This window comes from Perna viridis, chromosome 15, assembly GCF_037379345.1.
Source record: "Perna viridis isolate PV_CMFRI_1.1 ecotype Kerala chromosome 15, ASM3737934v1, whole genome shotgun sequence".
Lineage (NCBI taxonomy): Eukaryota > Metazoa > Mollusca > Bivalvia > Mytilida > Mytilidae > Perna > Perna viridis.
Genome location: NC_142459.1, coordinates 619,104 through 645,208, shown reverse-complemented (window position 1 = coordinate 645,208; position 26,105 = coordinate 619,104). Strand labels below are relative to the sequence as shown.

Below are 26,105 nucleotides of genomic sequence, written 5' to 3'. Positions count from 1 at the left end.
AAAAAACTTTTAAACACATACTCATTTTAAAGAATATCAAAATATATTCAGCTGCGTCCTCTAACAAGTTACAACTGCCTCGTATTACTTGCTACTTTCTCACTTGCTGTCACTACAGAGCCCAAAATCTCAAATTTTGTGGTTAAGTTTTTTTTTAATGTTAAAAAAAATTGGGTTTTTGAGAGTTATCTACCCCTGAAATATTTATTTACAGTGCATTTCAATGAAAATAAAACTCAATTGACCAAAGTGATATAGAAAATCTTGTCTTTTTCCTTGTTTCTGATAGTTCAAATAGTCAAGATAAACTTTAAGAATGGTGGTTCTTTTTATATCATGCTTCACCCACTGCCTAATTCTTATTGAGACTGACACTTAAACTAGACAAGATTTTACAGGGCTACAAGCTTACAGGATAAGATTCACAACCATTAGTTTCAGGCCTATTATTTTGCTGTAATTTCAATTTACTTTCTGAAATTTCATATTTGCGTATCTAAGTACTGTATCAGTCCTTATTAAAGTCAGACAGAAGGTGATTTCATGATGTACGTCAAAAAAAAAAAAAAAAACACTTTACTTTTATTTCCTATTCAGAATCAGTTACAGACCACATAATCAGTATTGGTTTTTCATTTGGGTGAAAATTTATATATATTGTACATGAAATCAACATTTTGCAAGAGTTATCTTTCTTGACTTGCTTTGATTTGGTTAATTTTAGTGTATTACTAAAGTATGATTTTCTAAAAAGTGCAGATCTGAAAAAAAAAAAAAAAAAAAAAAAAAAAAAATCTACCTAAAATACAGCACTTGAAGCCCAAGAAAAACATTGGCCACTGGGATTTTTTTACATCATCAATCTCCTGTAACATAGACAGTGTCTGAACTTTTAATTGACTTCTACTCAAGTATAAGTATATGTTAGAATCAGGCAAAATGAGAAAAAATTTGAAACATGCATGTCAAAACCCCTCCGATATGACAATAAAATATCACTCAAGGATGCTTTCTCTATCTGGAAAAAAACACAACATTATTTGATCTCTTCATCATTGGAAGTTTTTATACAGAATCTTAGACAAGAGGCTCCCAGGATGTCTAAATCGCTCACCTGGTTGAATTTTGCCTTTCAAGGGCAATAAATTAAACAAGAAGTTGTCCAACAATTATGACACAAGAAAACTTTGATAGGACTTATCATCAGGATCATTTCAGTAAATGAAAGTCGAAATCTATCATAGTTTTCAAGACATTGGCTGAAAACTGCAAAAAAAAAAAAAAAAAAAACCTGTCATTTTCCCCTGTCAAGGGCAATAACTCTTATAAGAAGCATCTGACAACTTTTATGCCTGAAGACTTTTTTAGTCCTAAAAAAAAGGATCATTTCAGGTATTGGAAGAATTTGGCTTAACTTAACAATTTTGGAGATATATACGAAAAACTACTGTCTGACCCCTATGTTCTATTTTTAGAAACAGTGGCCATGTTTTTCGACGGATCACAAAACCCCACTTCAATTCTATGCAGGATATCCAAAGGAACACTTATACCAAGTTTTGTTTCAATTGGTAAAATAGTGTCAGAGGAGAAGATTTTTGAAAGAAATAACAAAAATAGCAAAATAGCAAAAAACTTTGAAAAAGGGCAATAACTCTAACATGGCTTAATAGATTACAATGAAAATTTGACCACAGATAGATCTCATCATGCTGAACACTTTTACCTCTTTCGAAATGGGCTAAACCTAACCGTTTTGGAGATATATGCGAAAAACTACTGTCTGACCCCTATGTTCTTTTTTTAGTAACAGCGACCACATCAGTTCCATGCATGATATCCCAAGGAACATTCATACCAAGTTTGGTTCCAATTGGTCAAGTAGTGACAGAGGAGAAGACTTTTGAAAGAAATAACATCAAAAATAGCAAACTGTCGAAAAAGGGCAATAACTCAAACGTGGCTGAACAGATTAAATTGAAAATTTGACCGCAGATAGATCTCATCATGCTGAACACTTTTACCCAGTCAGAATTGGGCTTGACCTAACCGTTTTAGAGATATATGCAAAAAAACTATAGTGTCTGACCCCATGTTCTATTTTTAGTAAGAGTGGCCATGTTTTTCGACGGATCAAAAATCTCCACATCATTTCTATGCAGAATACCCCAAGGAACATTTATACAAAGTTTGGTTCCAATTGTTTGAGTAGTTTCATAGAAGAGTTTTGAAAAATTGTTAAAGACAATGGACGCCAAGTGATGGCAATAGCTCACATGGCCTCCAACCAGGTGAGCTAAACAATGAAGTTTTTTCACAGTTATCTACCCTTGAATTGTTCATTTTCAGTGCATTTCAACGAGACTGAAACTCAATTATGGTCCAGCATGAAATGGAAAATTCTGTCTGTTTTTCTTGATTCTGATAGTGCAAATAGTAAAATTACACTTTTTGTAACTTATACATAATTATACTTTAGTGACATCTTGATTGTAGATCATTTAAAATAAATGTTGCAACTTTATTTTACAGTTGCAATTTTCTTTGGATCCTCATTTTATTAAGGCATTTGTTTTTTTGTTTTATGTTTAAACTGTGAATTGTGCACAGGAACTTGATCTTGTTATGGCATGGGGTCAGTCTACTCTAGTTGAAAGATGACTATTTACACACTCATTATCAGCGATTCAGATTCACTTAATTAGGTGTTTGTGACTACATCAGAGTTAGACCTAGTCACAGTGGGGGTCGGTCTAGCTGATAGATGTTTATACAGTAACAGAAGCCAAATCTATTAAAACTAATGTTTAAGTAGCACTCCAGCTAAGGATCATGCAAAATGTGATTCATGGGTAAAAAGCCTACATATTTTTATTTTTGATATTTTGTTTGAAATGTCATAGTAAACAGAAATTAACGTGTGGTTTTTCATACAACCCATCCTCTTAGGAGATAAAAATTATATAGAATGCACTGCAAATTTCAAAATTTAGGGAGATAACTCTGTAAATGGCGCTCAAATACAATAGAATCTACTGGATTTTCAATGTGGATTATCTCCTATGAGCAGAAGATTTGAATGAATAATTACACATTTCATAGTATAAACCCATAAAACAACTTAATTACAAAAATAAAAATATGTAGCCTTTTTTGGGGTGTATTGCATTTTTCAGATTTTGCATGATTCTTACAAAGACAGCTACTTAAAGTCCAATTTTGAATTATTTGAGGAAAAAAAAGATGCAATGTTTTGTTGAAACATTTCTTCTCTTCCTATTGAAAGGAAAAGATTATTAATATATACTGCAGGGCAATGACAAGGAGAAGTTTTGATAAGTTCTGTTTGAAAAATAACAAAATTAACATATTTTTCTATGTAATCTATTACAAAAACTTCTCCCTTTCAAAGTCCAATGGGAGAAGTCAGCACAAACAAGGAGAAGTCTTTGCTCATGTCTCCATCTAGATTAGGCCCTGATACTGATCAATGTATCGTCTTTAATGAAGTTTATTTTTACTTTAACTTTAATATACATTGTACATGTTTTAAGATAAATTAAGTGTGAAAAAAAAATGTAGCCCAACATACAAATCAACATAGCAGAAAGCCAGTGATTTAGCTACCGCTTGTCATTTTCGCTATGATAATTTCAAACACTGAATAAAAATATTTCTGTTGGAGGTCAAGACAATGGAGATAGAAAGGTCAAGTCAAACTGGCCTAAGAGACCACCTGTATTATGGTAAATAAAAAAAAAATGTTTCTTTTTTCTTGCTACTGTATATTTGTGACATGTTTGTTATTATATGAGTATGTTTTCTAATAAAAAAAAAAACAACATTAATTTGATTTGTAACATGGTTTCTGATTGGCTGACTCTTTGGAGCTAACCGGTTTATTTTGTATGTATTTTTTTTTTGGTACAGTGACATTATCAACATCAACTCCCAAACAAAAGATATTGTTTCACCTAAAAATCCTTTTAACATTTGGACTGTACACAATTAGAATTAGAAATTTAAGGAATGACATTTTTTTTAGTTTTATATGTGTAAACTGGTCATAAACTGTTTATTTCATATAACCTGTTCAAAAATTAGAAATATTACTTAAAAGAAAAAGTACTATTGTTCGTGGGATACCAATTTTTGTGGTTTTCATGGGAAGGTCAAACCATGAAATTTGGTTCCCATCGAAAAGGATATTTCAATTGATATGTATATTGAAAACCTAAAAAACCACAAATTCAAGAATCCACGAACTTGTGTTTCTTCCCTAATCTACGAAAATTGGTATCCATGAATTAAAGTACTTTCAAAGTAGGCCAACAATAATAAAAGTTAGTTTTCTTGCTACCAGCAAGATACTAAAATAGTGTAAATGAAGGTAAGAAAACTGTGTTACGTTTCAAAAACATTTTACATTGAGCTAATGAGGAAACAATCTACACTGTAACAGTGGCCATATAATGTTTAGGGGTAGACACAAAAACCTAATGTAGATAGGGACCTTAAGTAGGAAACAAACATTTTTATATTTTTTTGACCTAACCTGTCTGTAAGAAACTGTGGCAAATATATTCCTATGTAGTGTATTCCTTATAAAATTAACCTTTACAAAAAGACCACCTGTTTTATGTGACTTTGCTTTCCCTTGGAAGGCCACCTAAGGATATTTGATGGTTCAGCCATTTTAGTCAGATTCCTCTGGTTTTATTAATTTCATGCCATTTATATTTTTTGCACAGTGACTTTTCTTTTCTTAATTACATTAAACACACCTTAAAATGTTTGAGAAGTTTTTATGATCAATGGAATGTTTTTATTTACCATTTTACATCAATGTCCTGTAAGCATGAAAGTAACTTGGACTGATTTTATTCTGTTTCAAATGAAAGCTTGATAGAATTTGGTGAAATTGAATATGATGCAAATATATCACTGATTTTAAGAGTTATGCCCTTTACCCTAGGTATACCTCCTTAAATACATCTTAAACTGTTGGAGAAGTTTATATGAAAACCTTTTTTTAATAGCTAAAACAAAACCTATAGAAAATCTAGAGAAATCCTTTTCAAGCCAAAATTTCAAATGCTTTTTTCTCAAAAACCAGCAGGCTAATCTATCTTTTTGTCTTCTTATATTGTTCTAGCTTTGAAATATTATAAAAGACACAACCATTGTTATTCTTAAATAGAACAGTGAACATCCTTCAGTTTAAGTGTAGGTACATTTGTTTTTGCTCCAAAATCATTTCACGCCTGAACTTTTTATTTTGAAAAAATAATATAAAGATGTGTGTATTACAGTAGTACAGTGGATTGTAAGAATCAGGCATACTAGGAAAAGCAGAAACAAGCATGTCAAGAACTCGCTGAAGAGACAATATAATGTCACTCAAAGGATGCTTTCTACATTTGAAAAGATCATTATTTGATCTCTGCATCAATGGTCAGAAATTTTTAAATAGAATGATGAGTTATCTGCACTTGAAATTTTCATGTTCAGTGCTTTGCAAAAAGTAAAATTAAAATAAATAAATAAAAAAATATTTCCAATCTAATTCATGAAGAAAAAAAAACTAAGAACAAATTCCTCTTAATTGCATAATTTAAAAAATAAAAATTCCTGAAAAATGCAAAAATGTATCCAAATAGGTAAAACATCAATACATCATTAGTGAAATCCCTCAGTTTTCATAACAACTTTCCCTTTGACTTTATCTATAAGACAGGCTTTCAAGTACCAATCCATATAAAATTCAGACATGGCCAATAGTAAAGTGATTCATGGTGTAGAAAACCTACCAAACAATGCTTTTTCAGTCTACACAGTGTCCTATTTGCCGTGAAATTTGGGTCGGGGAAAGTTAGGTACTTAGTTATACTTTCCTGTGGCAAGTTGAAAACTTCATATGCTGTAAGAATTTGCTTAGTTAGGAAAGCAGTCATTGACTGTGGGAAAGTTGATTTTATATGGATTTTTCCCGAGGAAACCTCAATTTCTGAAAAATCCTAGAACACTGAATAATATACCCTATATTTTTACAAAACAAAAATTCATTCATAAATCAAAAATTCATCTCCCACTAAAATCAACCAAATCTAACCAAATCAAGAACAATAACTCTTGCAAAGTTCCAATGTATGCACTCCTATAACATCTACATTGTAAAAAAATTGTCTTTAAAATGTACTCAAATCATTTATAAAGTAATTTTTATCAGTTTTCCAAAATCAAAACAAGTTTTGCCTGAATTTAGAAAAGAACTGAATGAATGATTTGAGTACATTTTGTATACAATGTCTTTTTAGATTTTCAACTTCATATTAGTATTTCTTCTAATGCTGATGAGAGGTTACTCTTTGAAACACGTGAATAATACATGTAATAGAAGTGGTTTATATGTGACATTTTTCATGCCAAAGATTATATATTTGTTTTCAATGAGTTAAAAAAAGTCTTCACTTACAAATGATTTGATTTGTTAATGTTTGAATTAAAGAAGGATTTGAGGATAATCTTAATTTTAGATTTTTAATGGAAGTGGGCCCTAGACCTGTGCTAATTTGAACCCATCAATATTAAATTCAATATTGCCTAAACTTCAAAGAGACTTGTATTTAAAAATCTTAAATCTAGAAGCATAAGAATCATTTAAACAATATATTCACACAGACAAAACTCTGTCGTTTGTTTTGTCTTTTACAAAATCAATATTCTTCCCAGACAAAACTGCCACAGACTAAAAAATAAGCTTATCAAATTACCAACAGCTTTATTGTTAGAATTTTTAAGGCCTGGCAATAAATAAAGAAGTACTCAGAAACTATGTGCTGTTATTACACAGGCAACATTTTTTAACATAATTTACACACTGAATTTAACATAATTTTGAACTGAATTGAGAAAATAAAATGTGAGAGAGAAAATCCTACAAATAATTAATTGATGCTACAAATGATTCACATGATTATATGTTACATGAATTACGTATGAAAAACACTTAAGTTTAATGTGAAGTTCACATGAATTTCAGTGAAGCTCAAATCAAAATGACATGGACAATGTGTGAACTATATTTACTCCAGTATACAAAGCATCCCAATAGCAGATCATGGATTTCAGATATGGCAAAAAAAAATAAATAAAAAATTAAAAAAAAAAAAAAATAAAAATAAAAAATTAATACACAAAATAAAATAACAGTTTTGTGTCCTGCTACTTTTCAACCAATGTAACCCTAAGCAGACACAGAAACAAATTCATATCAACTGAAAAGGGAGATAATTCTTCCTATATACTGCAAAGGGAGATAACTACTAACAGTTCATAGGTATGGTCTCAGGTCTCGTATTCTTTACCCCATAGGCTATAGTATACCTTAAAGTTTCATGACTTTTTTTTTAAATATAGACAAGGAGTTTCAATATAACTTTTGACCATGTTTTTCCATTAAGGAAATGTCAAAATAATTTTTAGGTCCTATTTAGAAAAATAAGGCATTAACTTTGGTACACCAGAATAGGTTGAACTAAAAATATACTTCTACTTTCACTTTCATTTTAAATTCATAATAAAGTCCCCTTTTCTGAAGCATTATTTTTCATGAAAATACTGATTTTCCTCAAAAACAAGTTTTTTTGTGTAATAGCTTGATATTAAAACCTTGCACGTTTGACTAAAACTGATAATCATTTGCCAAGAAGCAAAAACAGGAAAAGGCAAAAAGAAAGCTCACTATATTTTTTAGCCTCCATGTTTTAACATACACCCACTCAGGAAAGGTAATACAAGACTGACACCATATGGCATCTTGTGATACAATACAAACAGATCCATTTACTTATAATTTAATGAGATTAATTATAAGCTTTTTCCTTGATTTTTTTGTTGTTGTTGCTACATCGTTGATTGATCTGCAGTCCACAAAAAACAAGAAGTCTGTGAGCAATGGCTAATTAACAATACCTATGCTTTCAATCATAATATCAGGAACATGAAAAAAGTCCTCAGCAGACAGGAAGTTGTGGTTAAAATTTGTCCAAAAATGGATCCCACCATGGGGCATACCAACAGGTTTAAATTTCAAAACGCTGAGAGAAGTGTGAGGAAAATTTCAACGTTCAAAAATATGAAGTTAAAAAAATTAACAATGTCTTCTGTATGGCAGTCAACCATATTCAATCGAAATATTTATCAGTTGAAAAAGAAGTATGGAATTAAATATATCCTAGACACTGAGTAGTCTCTAAACTTCTTACCTGGTATGTTGAACACTTCACTATTGCTGCTGGGGAAGTCAGTATTTTCTGGCACCGTCATGGCATAGTTTTCCAACTGCGGCAGATTATCTGGGATATCATTATGTCTTGGTACTAAAACTGGTGGTAACACTGCAAAAGAAAAGAAACTGTTGATCATATTTGGTAGTTTCTATGGTAACTGGCATCCTGACAAAATCAGGGATCTAACAGTTTTGACCCAAGAAGTCTTTGGTAAGACTAATCATAAGGACCATTTCAGCAAGTGAAAGTTTCTTTCTATCTATTAATTTTTTTCAAGATATTGGCTGAAAACTGTACATCTTTCAAGGGAAATAACTCTTACAAGCAGTTGTCTGACAACTTAGGTCTTTGGAGACTTTTGTAGGCCTTATAATAAGGATCATTTCAGCAATAGAAAGAACTGAGCTAAATCTAACAATTTTGGAGATCCACATGTATAGGTAATATGCGAAAAACTACTGTTTGAATCCTATGTTCTATTTTTAGGAACAGCAGCCATATTTTTCAACGGATCAAAAATCCCAACATCAGCTCTATGCAGGATAGCAAAAGGACATTCGTACCAAGGTTGGTTCCAACTGGTTTAGTAGTGTCAGAGGAGAAGAGTTCTGAAAAACTGTTAAGGAAGACCATGATGACAACGACTGGACGACAAGTGATGGCAATAGCTCACACGGCCTTCAGCAGGTCAGCTAAAAAAGCAGATGTCATCGCTCTGTTGGTATAGGAAATCTATTTGTGAAATTTGATTGATGTCCTGGAAATTTACACCTTGCCCAAGGCCTGAGAAGGAAAAATTATTTTTGTGCTAGTAAAATCACTGATTCATAAGAAAGTCAGTTACATGTAAAATAGGCTTATGCTGAATACATGTGGTAACCTAAGACAGGTTTGACAATACAGGCTAACTTATAGCTGTTTTAGCTCTTCCACTTCTGGTTGGGGCGTACCATTAGTCCATCACAAATTCAGCAATCTTCAGCTTCTGTAAATGTATCTTGCTAATGATATTTTATCTCCTGATTTGTTTGGCTTTTAATTGAAATTACACTGAATTAAAACAAAATGATATGATACCTGTAACAGACCCGTTTACCTCATTTTATGACAGGGAGTAGTTTGAAGCCTTGTCAAGGAGTAGTTCTGATGTTTTAGGGGTAGATTTGTAAATTAGGACTGAAACCATGTTTTGGTGGTGCATCTTTGGTTATATATGCTTCATGTTTTAGCATGAATGGAACTCTCTGACTTTGTTATACCAAGAAAGAAATTATCTTAATCTTAGTTTAATGTGTTACTGTTCTTATCCTTCCCTTTCAGTGATGCAGATGACATGAGTCTGAGTCTGTATATATATTCTATAGCTTAATGTTGAGTTCCTGGTAACTTTTGATTGCAGAACAGTTTTATTCACACATGTATCAGACGCTCCGGGTGCGTCCTCATCATCCTGTTTTTCTTTTTGACATATTTCAATCACCACTACACGCTCTACGTGTAACTAACGATTGGCAAAGTCACTTCAGCATTTACAACAATCCTCGGTATACGAGCCAAATCAAATCTAGGAAATTAACCGGATATCCACTTGGGATTCTCTAGTGTTTTTGTTTACTATTACCGATCGGCCACGAGAGGTTTGAAACGCAGTTCGCGAGAATCATATTTTAATGACAAAAATCGCATTTTTATTTTTTGTACCTGTTTTTCTTTGTAAAGCGTAGGAAACCTTAATGAAAGCGTTTGCCGTATTTTTAAGCCAAAAATAGTAGAAAATACGCAAAAAGCGTAGGGGTAAACAGGTCTGCTGTAATTAAAACAATCTGGTAACTGCGATTGAGACTATTTGGTACGTGTGATTGAGACAATCTGGTACTTGAGATTGAGACAATAACGACCATTATTGTAATGCAAGTCATTAAAAGCCAAATTTAGTAGAAAAAAAAAAAAAATAATAATAATAATAATTTCCGATTTAAGTGGTAATGAATAAAATTTTTTAAAAAACAATACCTTAGGAAATATCTCACTTTTTTTCAGATATTTGGAGGAGGAAACCTCCTGCTTACCTGGGGCCTCAATTCTTGTGTAATGGTAAGGATTGACACAGACCTCGTCTTTTTTAAGGTGGAAGGCGTATTCGCAAGACTCTATTGCCCGTAGTTCTTGATGATTGGTCAGATCTGGCCAACGCCACAAACGGCAATAAATCACATGGGGCAGACCTTTTCGATGGGAAACCTGAAGACGGCCATCCAAAGATCTGAAATAAAAAGGAATGATTATTGATTATGGTATTTCATGCATTTCACGACTTAAAACAACTGACCAATAAAACAGACCCTGCTCAGTACTTGTCCAATCAAACAGACCCTGCTATGTACTTAAATCAAACAGACCCTCCTATGTACTAGACCAATCAAACAGGCCCTGCTCTGAACTTATCCGATCAAACAGACCCTGCTCTGTACTAAACCAATCAAACAGACCCTGCTCTGTACTAATCCAATATGCTGAGTTGGATCTCTCTTGTGCTAGATCACTGAAACAACAGTCTATTAGTCTATTGGTGGGCATGTCAGCAGTCTAGTAGTCTACATGTCAACCCACTCTGAGCTAACCACTACTCTTTCCGCTAAATACTTTGTCCTTGACAGAGAAGCAGTGGGTACCAATTTTAAAGTCTCTGTCTCGGCTGAGGATTGAACACAGCCTCTGACACTTGAGGTAAGCATGCTATGTATCCCAAAGAAAACCAAGGTGGTTAAAACAAACAATTAATGCAATGTTTGGGCAAAACTTTTCAATTCTCTGCCATTTAAAAATGTTTGTATTTTGTTACATGTAGTGCTTACTTGTACCAAGACTTATAGTAAGTATGGTTCTTTCTAAAAATCAGGCAGGAGGTGATTTATCATATCTCAAGAAAATCACTGAAACTCTACAAAATACATTTGTTTAGTCTGAAAAACATCTCTTTCTACACGTATGTTCATTTCCTCTGATCTGCTATATATTGCGAAATAATTTTTGACTGGTTACATTGTAAAAATTTCAGCAGGAAATTTCCCCTTACTAATCTGTAGTAGAATGTAACCCAATTTTAAGTGTTAATCAGTGTTCTAAGATTCCACTTTTCTGACACCCAAGGCAAGTGCAAATTTGGTGTAGAAAAGTTGATTATTTAATGCCACACTAAATTCCCTTTAGCAAGAAGAAAGCTTGAAATTAAAAAAAAAATTGTTAAGAATAGAAGCAAACTTCAAGTGTGGGAAAGTTAATCTTCATTTAGAGTTTTCCCTTTAAAATCCTACAAAACTGTTTCTATGAGGCCTACCAAAGGATATCCAATCACAAAATATTTGGGATTAGGAAATGCATGAATCGCTAATCACAATCTTCTGGCTGGTTTCTAGGCAGAGCTGTACTTAAAACAACACATATAACGGGATTCAATGACATATTACAAAGTAGTGTAATGTGCTCAGGACAATTTAGCTGACTACAAGGATGAGATGAACTAAAGGTGAGGGACAACAACTCTTACAAATCATCGGAATGTTTGTATTCAGCATTTTACATCAATCTCATGTAAGCATCAAAGTAACTTGGACTGATTTTATTCTGTTTCAAATGAAAATTTGAAAGACTTTGGTAAAATTGAATATGATAAAAACATATTACTGGTTTCAAGAGTTATGTCCCTTACCCCAGGTCTACCTCCTTAACAAAAGCTGAAGGTCAGAAGATACCTTTTACATGTGGGTAGTAAGCAATTTTAGCTGTTGTTTTTTAAATGAATTTTCCAAAATATTAATTCCCATTGAATGAAAATTCATTTCCAACCTTACCTTCCTCCCACAGTAAAGTAACAATGATTCCTTCATAATCACAACAAACCCTACCTGTCCCCTCCTACAATAAAGTTACAATGATTCCTCCCATTCTCATTACAACCCCTCCCCGTCCCCTCCCACAGTAAAGTTACAATGATTCCTCCCTTCTAATTGCAAACCCTCCCTGCCCTCTCCCACAATAAAGTTACCATGACTCCTTTCTTCTCAATACCAACCCTACTTTATAGGATAACATAACCCTCCCTACACTACGCTCCCTATCTAAAACCCTACCTGCCCCCTCCAACAATAAAGCTGCAATGAATCCTCCTGAACTCATGATTTCTCCCTTTTCACTGCCCCCTCATACAATTAAGCTATAATGGTCCCCCCCCCTCACTACAAACCCTACCTGACTAATGGTTTTACTTCCTGACCCCACTATTAACTTGGGGTCAAAATTGGGGAATGTTAGTACTTTAACACAATGTCCTACAGAAGGTCCATTAGTACAATGATATCATATCATAATGTCAAATATCATCAGATATGGACAAAACTACTTTTTATTTCTCTTTCTAACAAATATTTCTAGTTTCTGAGCAATGTATATATTTTCCAATATTATGTTTGTGTACAGATTAGAAAATAAATTACCAGCCAAGTTCCCTTTTGGTTGGCCTCAAAACAATTCTGACCCAGACAGTTTGACCTACCTTTTTGTGACCTTGTTTACTAAGCCAATACACAAACAGGTGCCCTTTCTAATCAAAACAAAGTATTGATTTTTTTTTATCTCTACACAGGAGAGTTTTTGTTGCATAGACATCAATAATCAGTGATTGGATGGAATACATATAGATCTATTTTAAGACTTGATACTTACTTCTATATTGGGAACTCATATATACATGTAAATTAATGACAAGACAACAGATAAGATTATTTCAGCTATAGAAGGGGGAATGTTGATGCATATTGCTTACATATACATGTACATGTACTCCTATACATACATGTATATTTGGCACAAACGTTTTACAGTGTACATGTACATGTACACATTGTTCATGTATTTCCTCATGGATCACTTTATATTTAATGAGTGTTCACGAAAAATTACATGAAATTAACAAAATTTTCTGATGGGGGGGGGGGGGGGACCCCTCATTTAGATTACATCATAAGTGTTTACAAAATTCAACATAATAAAAAACTAAGAAATTTTCTAACTTACCATAAATGAGGGTTACCCCAGTAGCCCCTCCTTTTCAATAACATCATCTTTTATAAGAGTTTAAAGAATTAATATGAAATTAACATTTTTTTTTCTAAATGAAGGGGGGTTTCCAACTGGTTACCCCAGGAGCCCCTCCCCTGAAACCATCACTTTGACTCACCATCATTCAAAAAACTTATACATGTACATCAAATTCAATACAGGCAGCTGGGAATGTTAATAAAGAAATATTTTAAATGTTTTCAAAACTTCTAAATTTTCCTAGCTGCCAATTTCTATTGATTCTGCATGTTTACTTTAATTGTAAATTAGAAAGTCCCAAACTTTTTCAAGTTTCAAAATTATGGACAAATCATAAAGGTTGGCATCTCCAATACTCCACCTATATAACAAGGTAAATCCAATTATACTGTATAATACACCACCGACATCTCATCTCTCACCCTATTTTTAGCCTTTTAAATTGTAGATGGACAGCTGAAAAAAAAATCCTCCAAAAATGTTTGGTTGCATCAGTGTGGAAACAGAATAGTAGTTCATTTTCATGCATTAGAACCTTTTTTACAAGGAGAAGGGGTGATTAAGGCTATTACTGGCCATTTAGATACAACTGAAAATTGTCTCCTAAAAGCAGACAGATCAAATGTAACTCAATAACAAAAATAAAAATGTGTAGCCTTTTTGGGGGTGTATCACATGTTACTGAACTTGCATGATTCTTATAAAGACTGCTACTTAACATGGCCATCTGGAATTTACTTTCACAGATACTTACATATATAAACGTACAGCTGAAAAAAAAAATCCCCAAAAAATGTTTGGTTGCATCAGTGTAGAAACAGAATAATACTTATTTTCATGTACATGTATTAGAACTTGTTAACAAAGACAATTAGATACGACTGAAAATTAAGCATCAAGTATTGAAAGTGTTAATTGTGAATCCATAACAAAGAGGCAATCATAATTGGCTTCAGGAGGTAGACACCGGTCTTGAAATCAGCAGACCCATCGAAACCTGCCAGACCGTCGGACCTGTCCGGTAAAATTGTCCCGGGTCCGGTAAATACACGTTGCTTGTCGGCCCGGGTGTCCGATGTTTTTTTCTTACGTTAAAGAAAATTTTCTCAAAACTGAAGTGTTTTTTTGTGAATAATAAAACTAGAACGTTTTAATAATTACGTGAATTAGTCTACAGTCTAGCGAGATAGTCAATCAATTTGATTGTAAACAATAATATGTAACTTCCGGTTCATTCGCTACACGTCATTTCGTCCTTTGATATATCGTCCCTTCCGTTGTCTCGCTACTCGTTTACATGTGAAACATGCGGTTATTATATTGTCAAAATAATAATGAAAAAAATAAAATGAAACACAAAATACTGTTGATGTTATAATGACTAATGATGCAGATGTTGAAATACTTGATGAGGAAAAGAATGATATTGATAATGTACAAGTTGAAGTTAACTCAACACTTAACATTGTGGAGAGCCTTTGTGACAAAGACAATGATGATGATTATGAAGACAGTGAATGTTTTGACTATCAAGATGAAATGTTGAATTTTGAAATGATTATGTTTTATGCCAGAGATTGAGAATAGATTTTATAATTTAATAACAATACTTTATTTCAAATTTAAAAAATCAACAATACAAAGAACTCAAAACAAAGTACACGTTTCGTTTATGAAGACTCATCAGATACACTCTAGCCAAAATGAATAATGGTGACAAATTAACAAATTCAAGAGCCCATACCCAGTAGTTTTAAAATCAGCTTGATAATAAAATGTACTTGGAGATTCCCACCCCCCATCAAAAATGTTAGCGTGTCGATAAATTGTTCAGAGTTTTTTCGGTCAGACAAATTGTCGTTCGGTCAGACAAGTCATCACCTTGTGTCTGACCGAATGTCAGATGTGCTTAAAAAAATTTCGATGGGTCTGAATCAGTGATACCAAAATATTCATTTTCACTATGAAAGTCTATCAAGATTTCATTTGAAACAGAATGAAATCGATCCAAGTTACTTTGTCGCTTAAATGAGATTGATGTACAATGCTGAATACAAATGTTCCAATGAGTTGTAAGAGTTGTGTCCCTTGCAGTACCCTAAGTCTACCTCCTTGAGAAAATTACTGCATCAAAAGGACAACCGAACTATTTGAAGTTTACCAAAATTCAGATATTCTATCAATTTCGCACTTTTTAACGACATCATTACAATGAATGAATACTGTACCACCATTATCAAGTCATTACAATGAACTAATGCCACAGTCAGAACATTTATTATCCTAATAGTGTTTTGAATACATTTTACATTATTTCAACAAACTTGATATTTTAGGGCCATATTCATAACATAATGCACGTATTCCTTTGTTCTAGCATGCTATAACAATGTACATGTATGTAGGTACAGACAATAAACAGAAGAAATGTGGAAAGGGAGTTAACTAGAAGAAAACAATCTATACCATTATTGCAGTGATATTGTTTGCCTTCAATTACCCCCAAAATAAGTCTGTGTTTCCCCTTGATGAAAGTTTCCCAAACTGTGTCAAAAATGCCTGAAAAATAACCCCAAAAAAGATTAATTGGTACCCACAGTGTAGGGTGTGGTGACATTGTTACCCACAGTGTAGGGTGTGGTGTCATTGTTACCCACAGTGTAGGGTGTGGTGTCATTGTTACCCACAGTGTAGGGTGTGGTTACCAACAGTGTAGGGTGACATCCTCTATTACGTTTATTAAAATTCAAGGTTTTAAAAATAAATAAATGATCCATACAATGTATTATTCCCAATAGAAAGGATGTCACAAGTACATGTAGTATAAGTATATATAGTTTTGAAAAGGCTAATAAAATCACTGTACAATGACCAATTCTATATTTTCTTTATTAACATACATGTACAGGTATGGAGAGCTGTACTGTAATAAAAACTCCCCTTTACACTGTACATACATGTACATGTATACAAATGAGTATTTTTTCGTCCTTTTTCCAATTCAGTTTTTTTGGCAACTGAATATGAATTTTGCCTCCAACAGCTCTAAGTATATTCGTAGGCAGCTAATACATTATTACATGTACATGTACAATTAAACATGTTATAAGGTGTTTTGATTACTTAAAACAGTCAGAAATTAAAGATCTTACTTTCTTTATGTTTACAATCAAAGTCCTGGGTTGGTTTTAAAATTTGTCAAATTGCCTGCACAAGGGAAGATATACATTTTTATCAGCAATTTACAAGGGAGATTAAAAAACACATACACACATACACACCAGAAGTCATAATGCATTGTAGCAGTGCTCCAGTTTGTGTTTAATTCAAGTTCAATGTCGGTTAACATGGAACAACTAGATAAATGAACATACTGCATAATTTAACTACAAACTTATAGTTGTGATTTCCCATTCTATAAATTTTCAAGTTGAAATTAAATTTATCGATCTCCAGATCTTATAGCTGTGGCCAAGGAGTGGCAGATATGTAGAAAAATTACTTTGTATTTTCAACAAGTACACTACACTCGCAACTTGTGTTTCTATAACACTCAAGTCAGAGTTTTAAATCCATATTAGTCGGTGAAACAGGGTGTCAGTCGGATGTTTTCACGGTGAAATGTGAGTGTTTCACCCAGTTGGGACATTGTATATTCCAGTTGTTAATTGAGTACGGAGAACCACCAACCTGGGTGAAAAATCACCCATCACAGTGAAGTTAATCTCATTGCTCATTGATCTTCGCTGACAATACGGACGTTAGTACCCAAGCTCCCAGGTCACTGATCTCCAAAATTCATTTCAGACCCAGAAAATCACAAGAAGGGAGTCTGAAGGACATGTGAAAATTCTTAGTCCAATTGCCGAAATTGATACTGAGAGTCCTGATTGAGGGGGGGGGGTTCTCATCTCGATTCTAAATCTTGATTTTTTTGTCAATGATTACTCACAGAAAATAAATTTCCATGATCACGGATCACGAAAATATAAAAAGAATATCCCCAATCAATCTCTATAATAGAGATTCAGAAGCTGGTTGTTTGTGTTGTAGATTGGTTCAATTAAGTACAATCAAATATGTTACTGGCTCATTACTTGTTTACGTGTTGAATTCTCCCAGGTTCTAAATTAAATCATGCTACTTCAACTTTTTAAGCCAAGAAAGACAACTTAATGGAACTCTTTATTTCCGTAATGAAAAAAAAAATCACGAGAACAAAATATATGTCTCAATCACGAAGAACAAACATAAAACTCCAACGAAAACGATTCACAAACAATGCTTTCATCACGAATCACTAAAAATAAATCTGTAGTAAAAAGGATCATGATGGTGAAAATGCGCCTGGTTGATTTGTCAAGCTAAATTAATCCAAGGCATCGGTACAATAAAACAGCGGCTGAGACGATTAACATGTGGTACGAAAGATTGAGAAATAAAATGTGACAATCGTAAAAAAAGACATTTATTGTTGATACATACTCAGTGTGGAAAACCACCGCTCGCCAGCTCGCCAAATATGAGTAGATGTGTAATTTGGCGAGTTCTCATTAGCTTACACTCGTCAATTTGGCGACTGTCATTTGATTGGCGAGTTCCAAGGAAAGTTAACCAGCCAACAGGTTATTTAGTTAAACATCCCTTAACATCATACATTAAAAATAAGTTCCCTACATATTAAGAAGTATAGCTTGAATATATATAAGTGAATTTTGCACGATTTTATTGACTTCTAAAGCATTGTTTACGATCTGCCACTTTAATTTCCAGTTAATAGGATGTGCCAAAATCTATGTGACGGTCCCGTTATCGTATTAGTAGTCAAAGGAAATTATCTTGGTAATTTATGAAATGTTGCCTTGCAAATTAGTTGTTTAATGTCACAATAAAAATGAACAAGAAGCAAATGATAAACATTTTCTTGTTTCATGATGATGAATCTGTTGAAATATGAGTTCAGAAATGGAGTACTTATTTTGTTACTGTAAAGTACATGAAAAACTTCAATGGCAGGAAATATTTAAAAATGGAAAAGTTTTTGATTAATTTAGAAACAAATGAAAAGATAGTTGAAGAAAGAAAAAGAAAGGCAGAAGATAGTCAAATCCAAGAGAAAACAGATGATAGTACAGACAATACACCCAAAAAAAAATTTTTGCTAGTTGAATTTCTATTTGGCTAGCAAGATCAATATTTCACTAGCCAGTATGGCAAGTTGGGAAAAAAATGGTTTCCCACACTGATACTTCATGACTGTCCTGTATTGAGTAATTAAAATTAATTGCAGTCCATGTGATGACCAGACACAAATCGTTAATGTGTTAATTTAAATTTCTAAAAACAGACAACTGTACATGTACGAGGTTCGTTGAGGGATTATTTTTATTTGGGAGTAAACATCAGTCAGCATCAATGAAAGTTCGGAACCATTTAACAAAACTTATTATTGAAACAAAAATATATGTAGGTTGTATTTGAAACATAGTTTAAATAAGAAATTTCTCAGGGTTAACTTGAAGCATTTTATCGGTCGAGAACAACTGGCTGAGGATGCCATCTCATCCTCACTTGGACAAGGTCTTGCAACTTATGTAATTATTACTGACAATGTTCCCAGTCCTGATTAAGGACTTCTTCTTTACAATTCTCAAGTACTTATTATCTTGGGACCTGTAATTAGTTTCTTTTATTTCTAGAAAAGTTGTTTAATTATTAAAAACTACCAGAAACTACATGTAAAAGCATCACCAGACTGTTTTTACAAGTCTGTCACTCGAATCAAATTACAAAATCAATATTTTCAAAGTGTTTTATTTATATTTATAAATAGTGATTATCAATTAACAAATGCAAAATTAAAATTTCAAAAGATTTAATTATTACTTGATCAAAATATGAAATAATACATGTATTTCTACATGATATCTTCCACTCATTGGACGTAGCTGTAAATGAAAAAAAAAAAAAAAAACAACACATCAACAAATGATAAACATGTACAAAATAAAAAAAAAAACAAAGTGATGCCGAATTTTTAATGACTAATTTTTTTTTACCTTAACTGCTCCAAATTACCTGCAGAAAAGGATGGGACACAAGGATAACTGGGTCGTCAAATTTTGATTGCCAATAGAAAAAGGGGGGATGGGTAGGGTTGGGCAATTTAGCCTCCTGTGGCAGAGCGCAAAGGTTCCTACTCCTATCTAATACCACAGCAGGGTTCTTTAACGTGCGAGGAACGTGACATCTTTCCCAACACGGTGCACAACTATGGTTTGCAGCCAGGTTTTCTGTATCATACCCTGACAACCCCTGCATGTAACATGCCAGGGGTACCCATTCCACCACCTGAGGCACACATCCCAGTTGCTCTGTGGGCAGAGTGCCTATCCCCCAGCTAGGTTTCTGACACTATTTAGTCAACTTTTACAAGCTTAGCACTGCTGCAGGCCTATTCTTTTAACACCCGGACCTGCACGGGGCTTAAAATATAGGAGAGTTCGCCAATCTCATTAGTGATGTCATATTCACTAATTTGCATATCATTTAGTGTCAAATTGGTTGGCAAATAAACTACATAAACAATTGACAATTTCATGATTAGAATCCCAATTTTCAAAACTTTATAGCTTTGTTATTTGATATCTAATTTAGATTCTGTAAAATGTTTCATTTAGATAAAATAATTCATATTTTTATGTGAATCTTTTACTCTTTTACTTAAAAAATAAACTTGAAATGATATTTATATGTAAACTTCTATTTTCATTAAAAATTATTTTCAGATTTTTATGCTCACAGACCCATCGAAACCTGCCGGACCGTCGGACCTGTCCGGTAAAATTGTCCCGGGTCCGGTAAATACACGTTGCTTGTCGGCCCGGGTGTCCGATGTTTTTTTCTTACGTTAAAGATTTTCTCAAAACTGAAGTGGTTTTTGTGAATAATAAAACTAGAACGTTTTAATAATTACGTGAATTAGTCTACAGTCTAGCGAGATAGTCAATCAATTCGATTGTAAACAATAATATGTAACTTCCGGTTCATTGGCTACACGTCATTTCGTCCTTTGATATATCGTCCCTTCCGTTGTCTCGCTACTCGTTTACATGTGAAACATGCGGTCATTATATTGTCAAAATAATAATGAAAAAAATAATAAAGTATATTTCTTTTACATCGAAATTGATAAAGATTAATAATTGAACATCTGATAAAACAAATTTTCATTTGACAATGATGATGATTATGAAGACAGTGAATGTTTTGACTATCAAGATGAAATGTTGAATTTTGAAATGATTATGTTTTATGCCAGAGATTGAGAATAGATTTTATAATTTAATAACAATACTTTATTTCAAATTTAAAAAATCAACAATATATAATACAAAGAACTCAAAACAAAGTACACATGTTTCGTTTATGAAGACTCATCAGATACACTCTAGCCAAAATGAATAATGGTGACAAATTAACAAATTCAAGAGCCCATACCCAGTAGTTTTAAAATCAGCTTGATAATAAAATGTACTTGGAGATTCCCACCCCCCATCAAAAATGTTAGCGTGTCGATAAATTGTTCAGAGTTTTTTCGGTCAGACAAATTGTCATTCGGTCAGACAAGTCATCACCTTGTGTCTGACCGAATGTCAGATGTGCTTAAAAAAATTTCGATGGGTCTGTGCTCACATAGTCTAATTACTGAATATCTATTTTACAATTCCGTGGATAAAAAGAGTATTATTTGCAGTGTAGTGAACCAAAAGAATTTTTCAATTATCTTAAAAAACGAAAAAGTCATGATGATTTAAAGTTGATGCCCCATGCCACTAAAGGGATTTTTTGCCAACCAAATCCAAATCACAGGTAAGTGATGACATCACAAAGAACTCTCTTATAGTTTTATAAAAGAAAATGATGTAAAGTACCTTCTACAAAAGAAAAGGTACCTTAATTGCAAAAAATTAACGAAACCCCCTGAACATTTAAACTATTTTGCCTTTGATTAGTTTTGGCATTTTGATATAAAAACTGAATTGTACTATTGCATGTATGTGACAATTTATATATTTATCATTTTAAAATATTTTGAAAATTTGTTTGCAGTTCATTTAATTATTATGAAAATCATAATTAAGAAATTATATTTTGTTTTGTTTTTTTTAAATTTTTACAAACACACATTTCTCTGCTTTATGATTTAATATCAGAATTTATTTGATATGTAGTTAAATAAAGATTTAATTAATTACAGACACCTGGATATTTGATTGTAAATTAAAATAACAACAGCAAAAAATGAAAGTAAAAAAATATATTTTACAATGGAAATCTTCATATATAACAGCACATAAGATTCCCATATTAAAAGCGACCAAAACGTTTTCATTTACATTTTTTAAAGTTACATTTAACATTGACTATACAATTGATGATCATACAAACCTTTAAGTTGCTACATGTAATTACAACTTGATTTCAATTAAAATCTAATTATCCTGGATATTGTCATCTTCTGGTATGTGGCCTCCCCCTTTTTCCAAAAAATGCATGAATAAAGAAACTAATTGGATTCCATGCCAATGAAAAAATAATTAGTTATTTTATTTCACATTTCATTCCTTTTATTATATAATTTTTTTTATGAAAATGAAACTTTCAAATTTTCAGTCATGTATGCAAATTACATGCAATATAAAATTATTTAATTTCAGTATTAAATGATATAAAATGAATGATAAAAAAATACAAATTTTTATCTTTTAACATTTTCCATAAAAGCTCCAAACAAACTTCATATTTTCTGTGACTAATTTTTCCCTACATTTTGTTTTTACTGACACACCTACATTATGTACAAGTAATCATAATGAAAAAAAAAATTATTCGTAATTTTAGGCGGTCAATATAACTCAACTGAAATTCCCTTTTAAAATTAAATTTAAGTCTGATTTTTATTTTGAAAATTAATACCATTTTTCTTCTATTGGCATGTCAGGATAGAACACCAGAAACTTTAAATTTTATGTATTCTTTTAACTTTGGAATAAATTTATTTGAAATTGAAATAGAAAATACATGTACACATGTACATGTACACATGTACATGTATTTCAGTTAAAATTCATCAGTTTAATTGATCATTTCATGTCAATAACAAATTATATTAATTTTATACACACTATTATGTGTTTTCAAACACTAATTAAAAATCAGTTTTACCTTACAGGTAAATTACTTTTTCTACTATCAACTGTCATTGCGGACAGATAAATTTTTCCTGAGACACCAGAATATATTTATCAATTAGAGAGTTGTACAAATGTACATATGTATATTTCAAATAACATAATCAATTTCAAATGATTCATACCTGGCATACCAGGTATTGGAGGTACACCATGGTATTTATCAGACTATGCTGGGAGCTGTACTGTACAAACAGTCCATGTTGGCTAGATGGAATCCGGGTGGCAAACACTCAAAATGTCGGTGGAACACCGAGTTTCATTCAGGTCGAACTTGAGTGTTAGAGAAACAAATGTTGTTGAATGTAGTGTAATAATGCAATCTCAGTCTTTCCAAAGGTCCAAGGACCGTCGGATATCACTGGTAAAATTGTGACAGGACCAGTAAAAAAAATCTGGAATGCCAGACCAGAAATCAAAATTTCTGATATTAGTCATTCTTGATTCTGGTCAAAATGGACAGCAAAACTTGGTTCGGTCCTGAAAAAAGTATGTCATCACAGGACCAAATGTCGTGAAAAAAAAACCGGAACCTTTGGAAAGACAGCAATCTTTTCATATTTTAATTCTGTACTTTTAAATTGATAATTACTATAATAATTATAAATAATACACTTTGAAAGTATTGATTGTTGTACCAACAAGTTTGAATCAAGTGACAGACTTGTTAAAACAGTCTGGTGATGCTTTTTGTTTCTAATAGTTTTAATAATTGAATGGCTTTTCCACAAATAATAGAAACTACTTACATGTACAGGTCCCAAGAATTGCAAAGTAGAAGCCATTAATGTATTACTATTTGTAAAGATTTCTGCAATTGGACTGAGAATTTTCAAAAGTCCCCTGGCCTCTGCAGTTGTAATTTTTAGGGGTCCTAAATTAATTTTGGAGGTCAGAGACCTGGGAGCTCAACGTCCATATCGTTGGCGTAGATCAATGAGATTAATTCACCATGCTGGTTGAATTTCAGGTCAGTGATTCTCTGTACACAACTAACAACCAGAATATACCATGTTCCAATTGGGTGGGTTTAACACTCACATTTACTTGAGAAAAAAATTGACTTACAGGTGTTTCACTGACTAACATGGATTTAAAACTCTGACTTCAGTATTGGAGAAACAAGCGTCACTGAGTGCACTGTAAGTTCATCATTGCTTTTGTTTACCAGTGGTCTAATTATTAAAATCATACAAAAAATATTGATTACCTCGTTGTTATCTTTCATTATAAATGTGTGTCTTAAAACTACTTTTGTGCCATACACATGTATCAGACCTGATAATGATTTTACGAGGTCAAAAAAGTAGAAATTGGCAAAATCTAAAGTAAATAAACATTAAAATCAAAAACTAAAGTCTTCAAAGTCATCAAATATTCAGTCTCACTGATTACATACATTTAAGAATAACAGATCATTTTATCTTTCAATGTGAACTTCTTGTTTAATACAAGCAAAAACCATGCATAGACATGTGAATGATATTTTTTTAAAAAAGGTACCTTGTAGGGATCTTTGAGTTGCTTATGATATTGACCAGGGAACCAGATTATGCAGCTGGCCATGAATATTCATAAATATTGGGGCGTGCTAATGTATTTGATCTATATAGTCTTTTCGAGGTTTAGTGCCTGAATTGGCAACTGGGTAATGTTCAAAGCCAACCGATCATTTCAAGTAAACTTCCCGTTCTCATACTAGCAAGAAATACATGTAGAACCTGTGTTTGATACTAAAGAGGAACGCTTTTATCTCGTATGAAGATAGAAGCATGATGCTAATGAGGTAAACACGGAAAGGATCTGCTGCATTATGTGGCCTATAACTACATATTTAAGCAAATCCTATGCCAACATTAAGTACTGAAATTACAAGTGCAAAAAGTCCCTAACAATATTAGCAACTTTAAAAAAAGAGTCATGGGGGTAAAATTCGAATCTGGAAAAGCAGAATTCCCATTTACAGAGAAAGAAATCAGGTTAACCTTTTGACATGTACAATAATGTATCACCCAGGAGGGCCCCAAACATTAGACAAAAAAACTCAAGTGTATTTCTTGTATTTTAGTTGCTAAAATCGAACAAGTTATTATGGTCTCACCTAGGAATAGTAATGCACTTCGTAGATTCTTCTTGCCTAGTTATCGCTTTCTCTAATTCGTCTAATCCACCGGTCTTCTTAAGTTTTTTCACTAAGCTTTTCACAGCTTTTTCGCTCCATTTATCGTCGCGATCAGAAGTGTCTCCTTTTTTCCACCCCAACAACCGTTTAACGATAGGAGGGGTAAAAGGAGACAAAGCTGTCATCTTTACACAAAACAGAAACTATTAAGTGTTCAAACTTTTCCTTTTAAAACTGAAAAAAAGAGAATCATATCGAAAATTACAAAAAAAAATGCTAGACGGAAGTTGATAATTACAACACATGCGCAGCCGGAGGTAGTTTCATACCAAAGAACCACCTCGCCACAAAGCAAAATGGGCCTTTAAAAAAAAGATGCAGACGACATTAGAAGGACATTCGGTTGGAGTTCCTCGTGAGGTGACAATGTTGATGAGTTGGTCAGGTTGGTTAAAATGTTCATATTTGATAGAAAAAAATCAATTATAATTTATAAAGAGACAGAGCTGTGGCGGATCCAGAGCCAGAGGGGCTTTTATTGGAAAATTTGTCATTTTCATGTGTAAAATTGACAAAAATGTTAAATATTGTCCTAGCACCCCCTTTTTCTGAATAACCTCGGCTGTAACCCCCTTTCCAAAGTGTCTGGATCCGACTCTGCAGAATCTGGTGAAGACTGGTTCCGACATCTGGTAGAAACTCATCATAAGTTCCCTTGATAAGTTAAGATTTGAAAAATGGTCAAACTGATACGCTCCCGAAAAAAGCTACTTCATCCAATCGCAGGTACTTAATAAGAGGGGTGATCTAGATTTTAGAAAGGGGGTTGGATGAGAGTAAAACACACATTTGCCACAACAATTAACAATGACTATAAAAAATAGCCGACGCATTTTCTTGCTTTGTTCATTCCAAATCCGATTTAGATTTTATTTGGTGAACTGTGTTAAATTGTGCTATGTTTTGTATTTCAACTATTTAATCGGACCACCAAGTAATTAAGCTATTTCCAATTATTTAATATATAAAGATTATTCATAATTCAATATATAAATTCCGGACAACAATGCCCTTAATGGAACCTTGAACTTCATTGTTGCTTTCACTTTTGTCCAGTGAAATGCGAGGTTGTAATTATAGTTACGTTGCCATGGTTAAGCATCATAGGTGTCATATCATGTCAAAGCGAACTCAATACAGACTGCGTCGGAACTAGGCGTTACAGCCAGCGAGCCTCTCATAAATTTCATGAATCTTTCGGAGTCGAGAACAAGTGAAAGCATATAATTATTGTAAAACGCCGTTTAATTTGAATAATGTCCGATAATTAATTTCGAGTGG

General features: G+C 32.8%; 1 protein-coding gene across 2 annotated transcripts in view; it reads right to left on the bottom strand.

Annotated features, from left to right (window-relative positions):
* The window catches only part of LOC148596459 (SMAD family member 3-like), a 45,125-nt gene extending 20,036 nt beyond the window's left edge, over positions 1-25,089 (bottom strand). The window contains exons 1-3 of one of the 2 annotated variants that reach the window (XM_088564505.1): positions 24,744-25,089; positions 10,361-10,554; positions 8,268-8,399 (exon numbers count right to left, since the gene is read on the bottom strand). In XM_088564505.1, the coding sequence (XP_088420631.1) occupies positions 8,268-8,399; positions 10,361-10,554; positions 24,744-24,949 (532 nt within the window). In that variant the 5' untranslated portion in view covers positions 24,950-25,089. Of the gene's footprint in view, positions 1-8,267; positions 8,400-10,360; positions 10,555-12,843; positions 12,992-24,743 lie in introns of those variants that run through there. The other variant, XM_088564506.1, reaches the window with a different exon arrangement.
* Between the last annotated feature and the right edge of the window lie 1,016 nt (positions 25,090-26,105).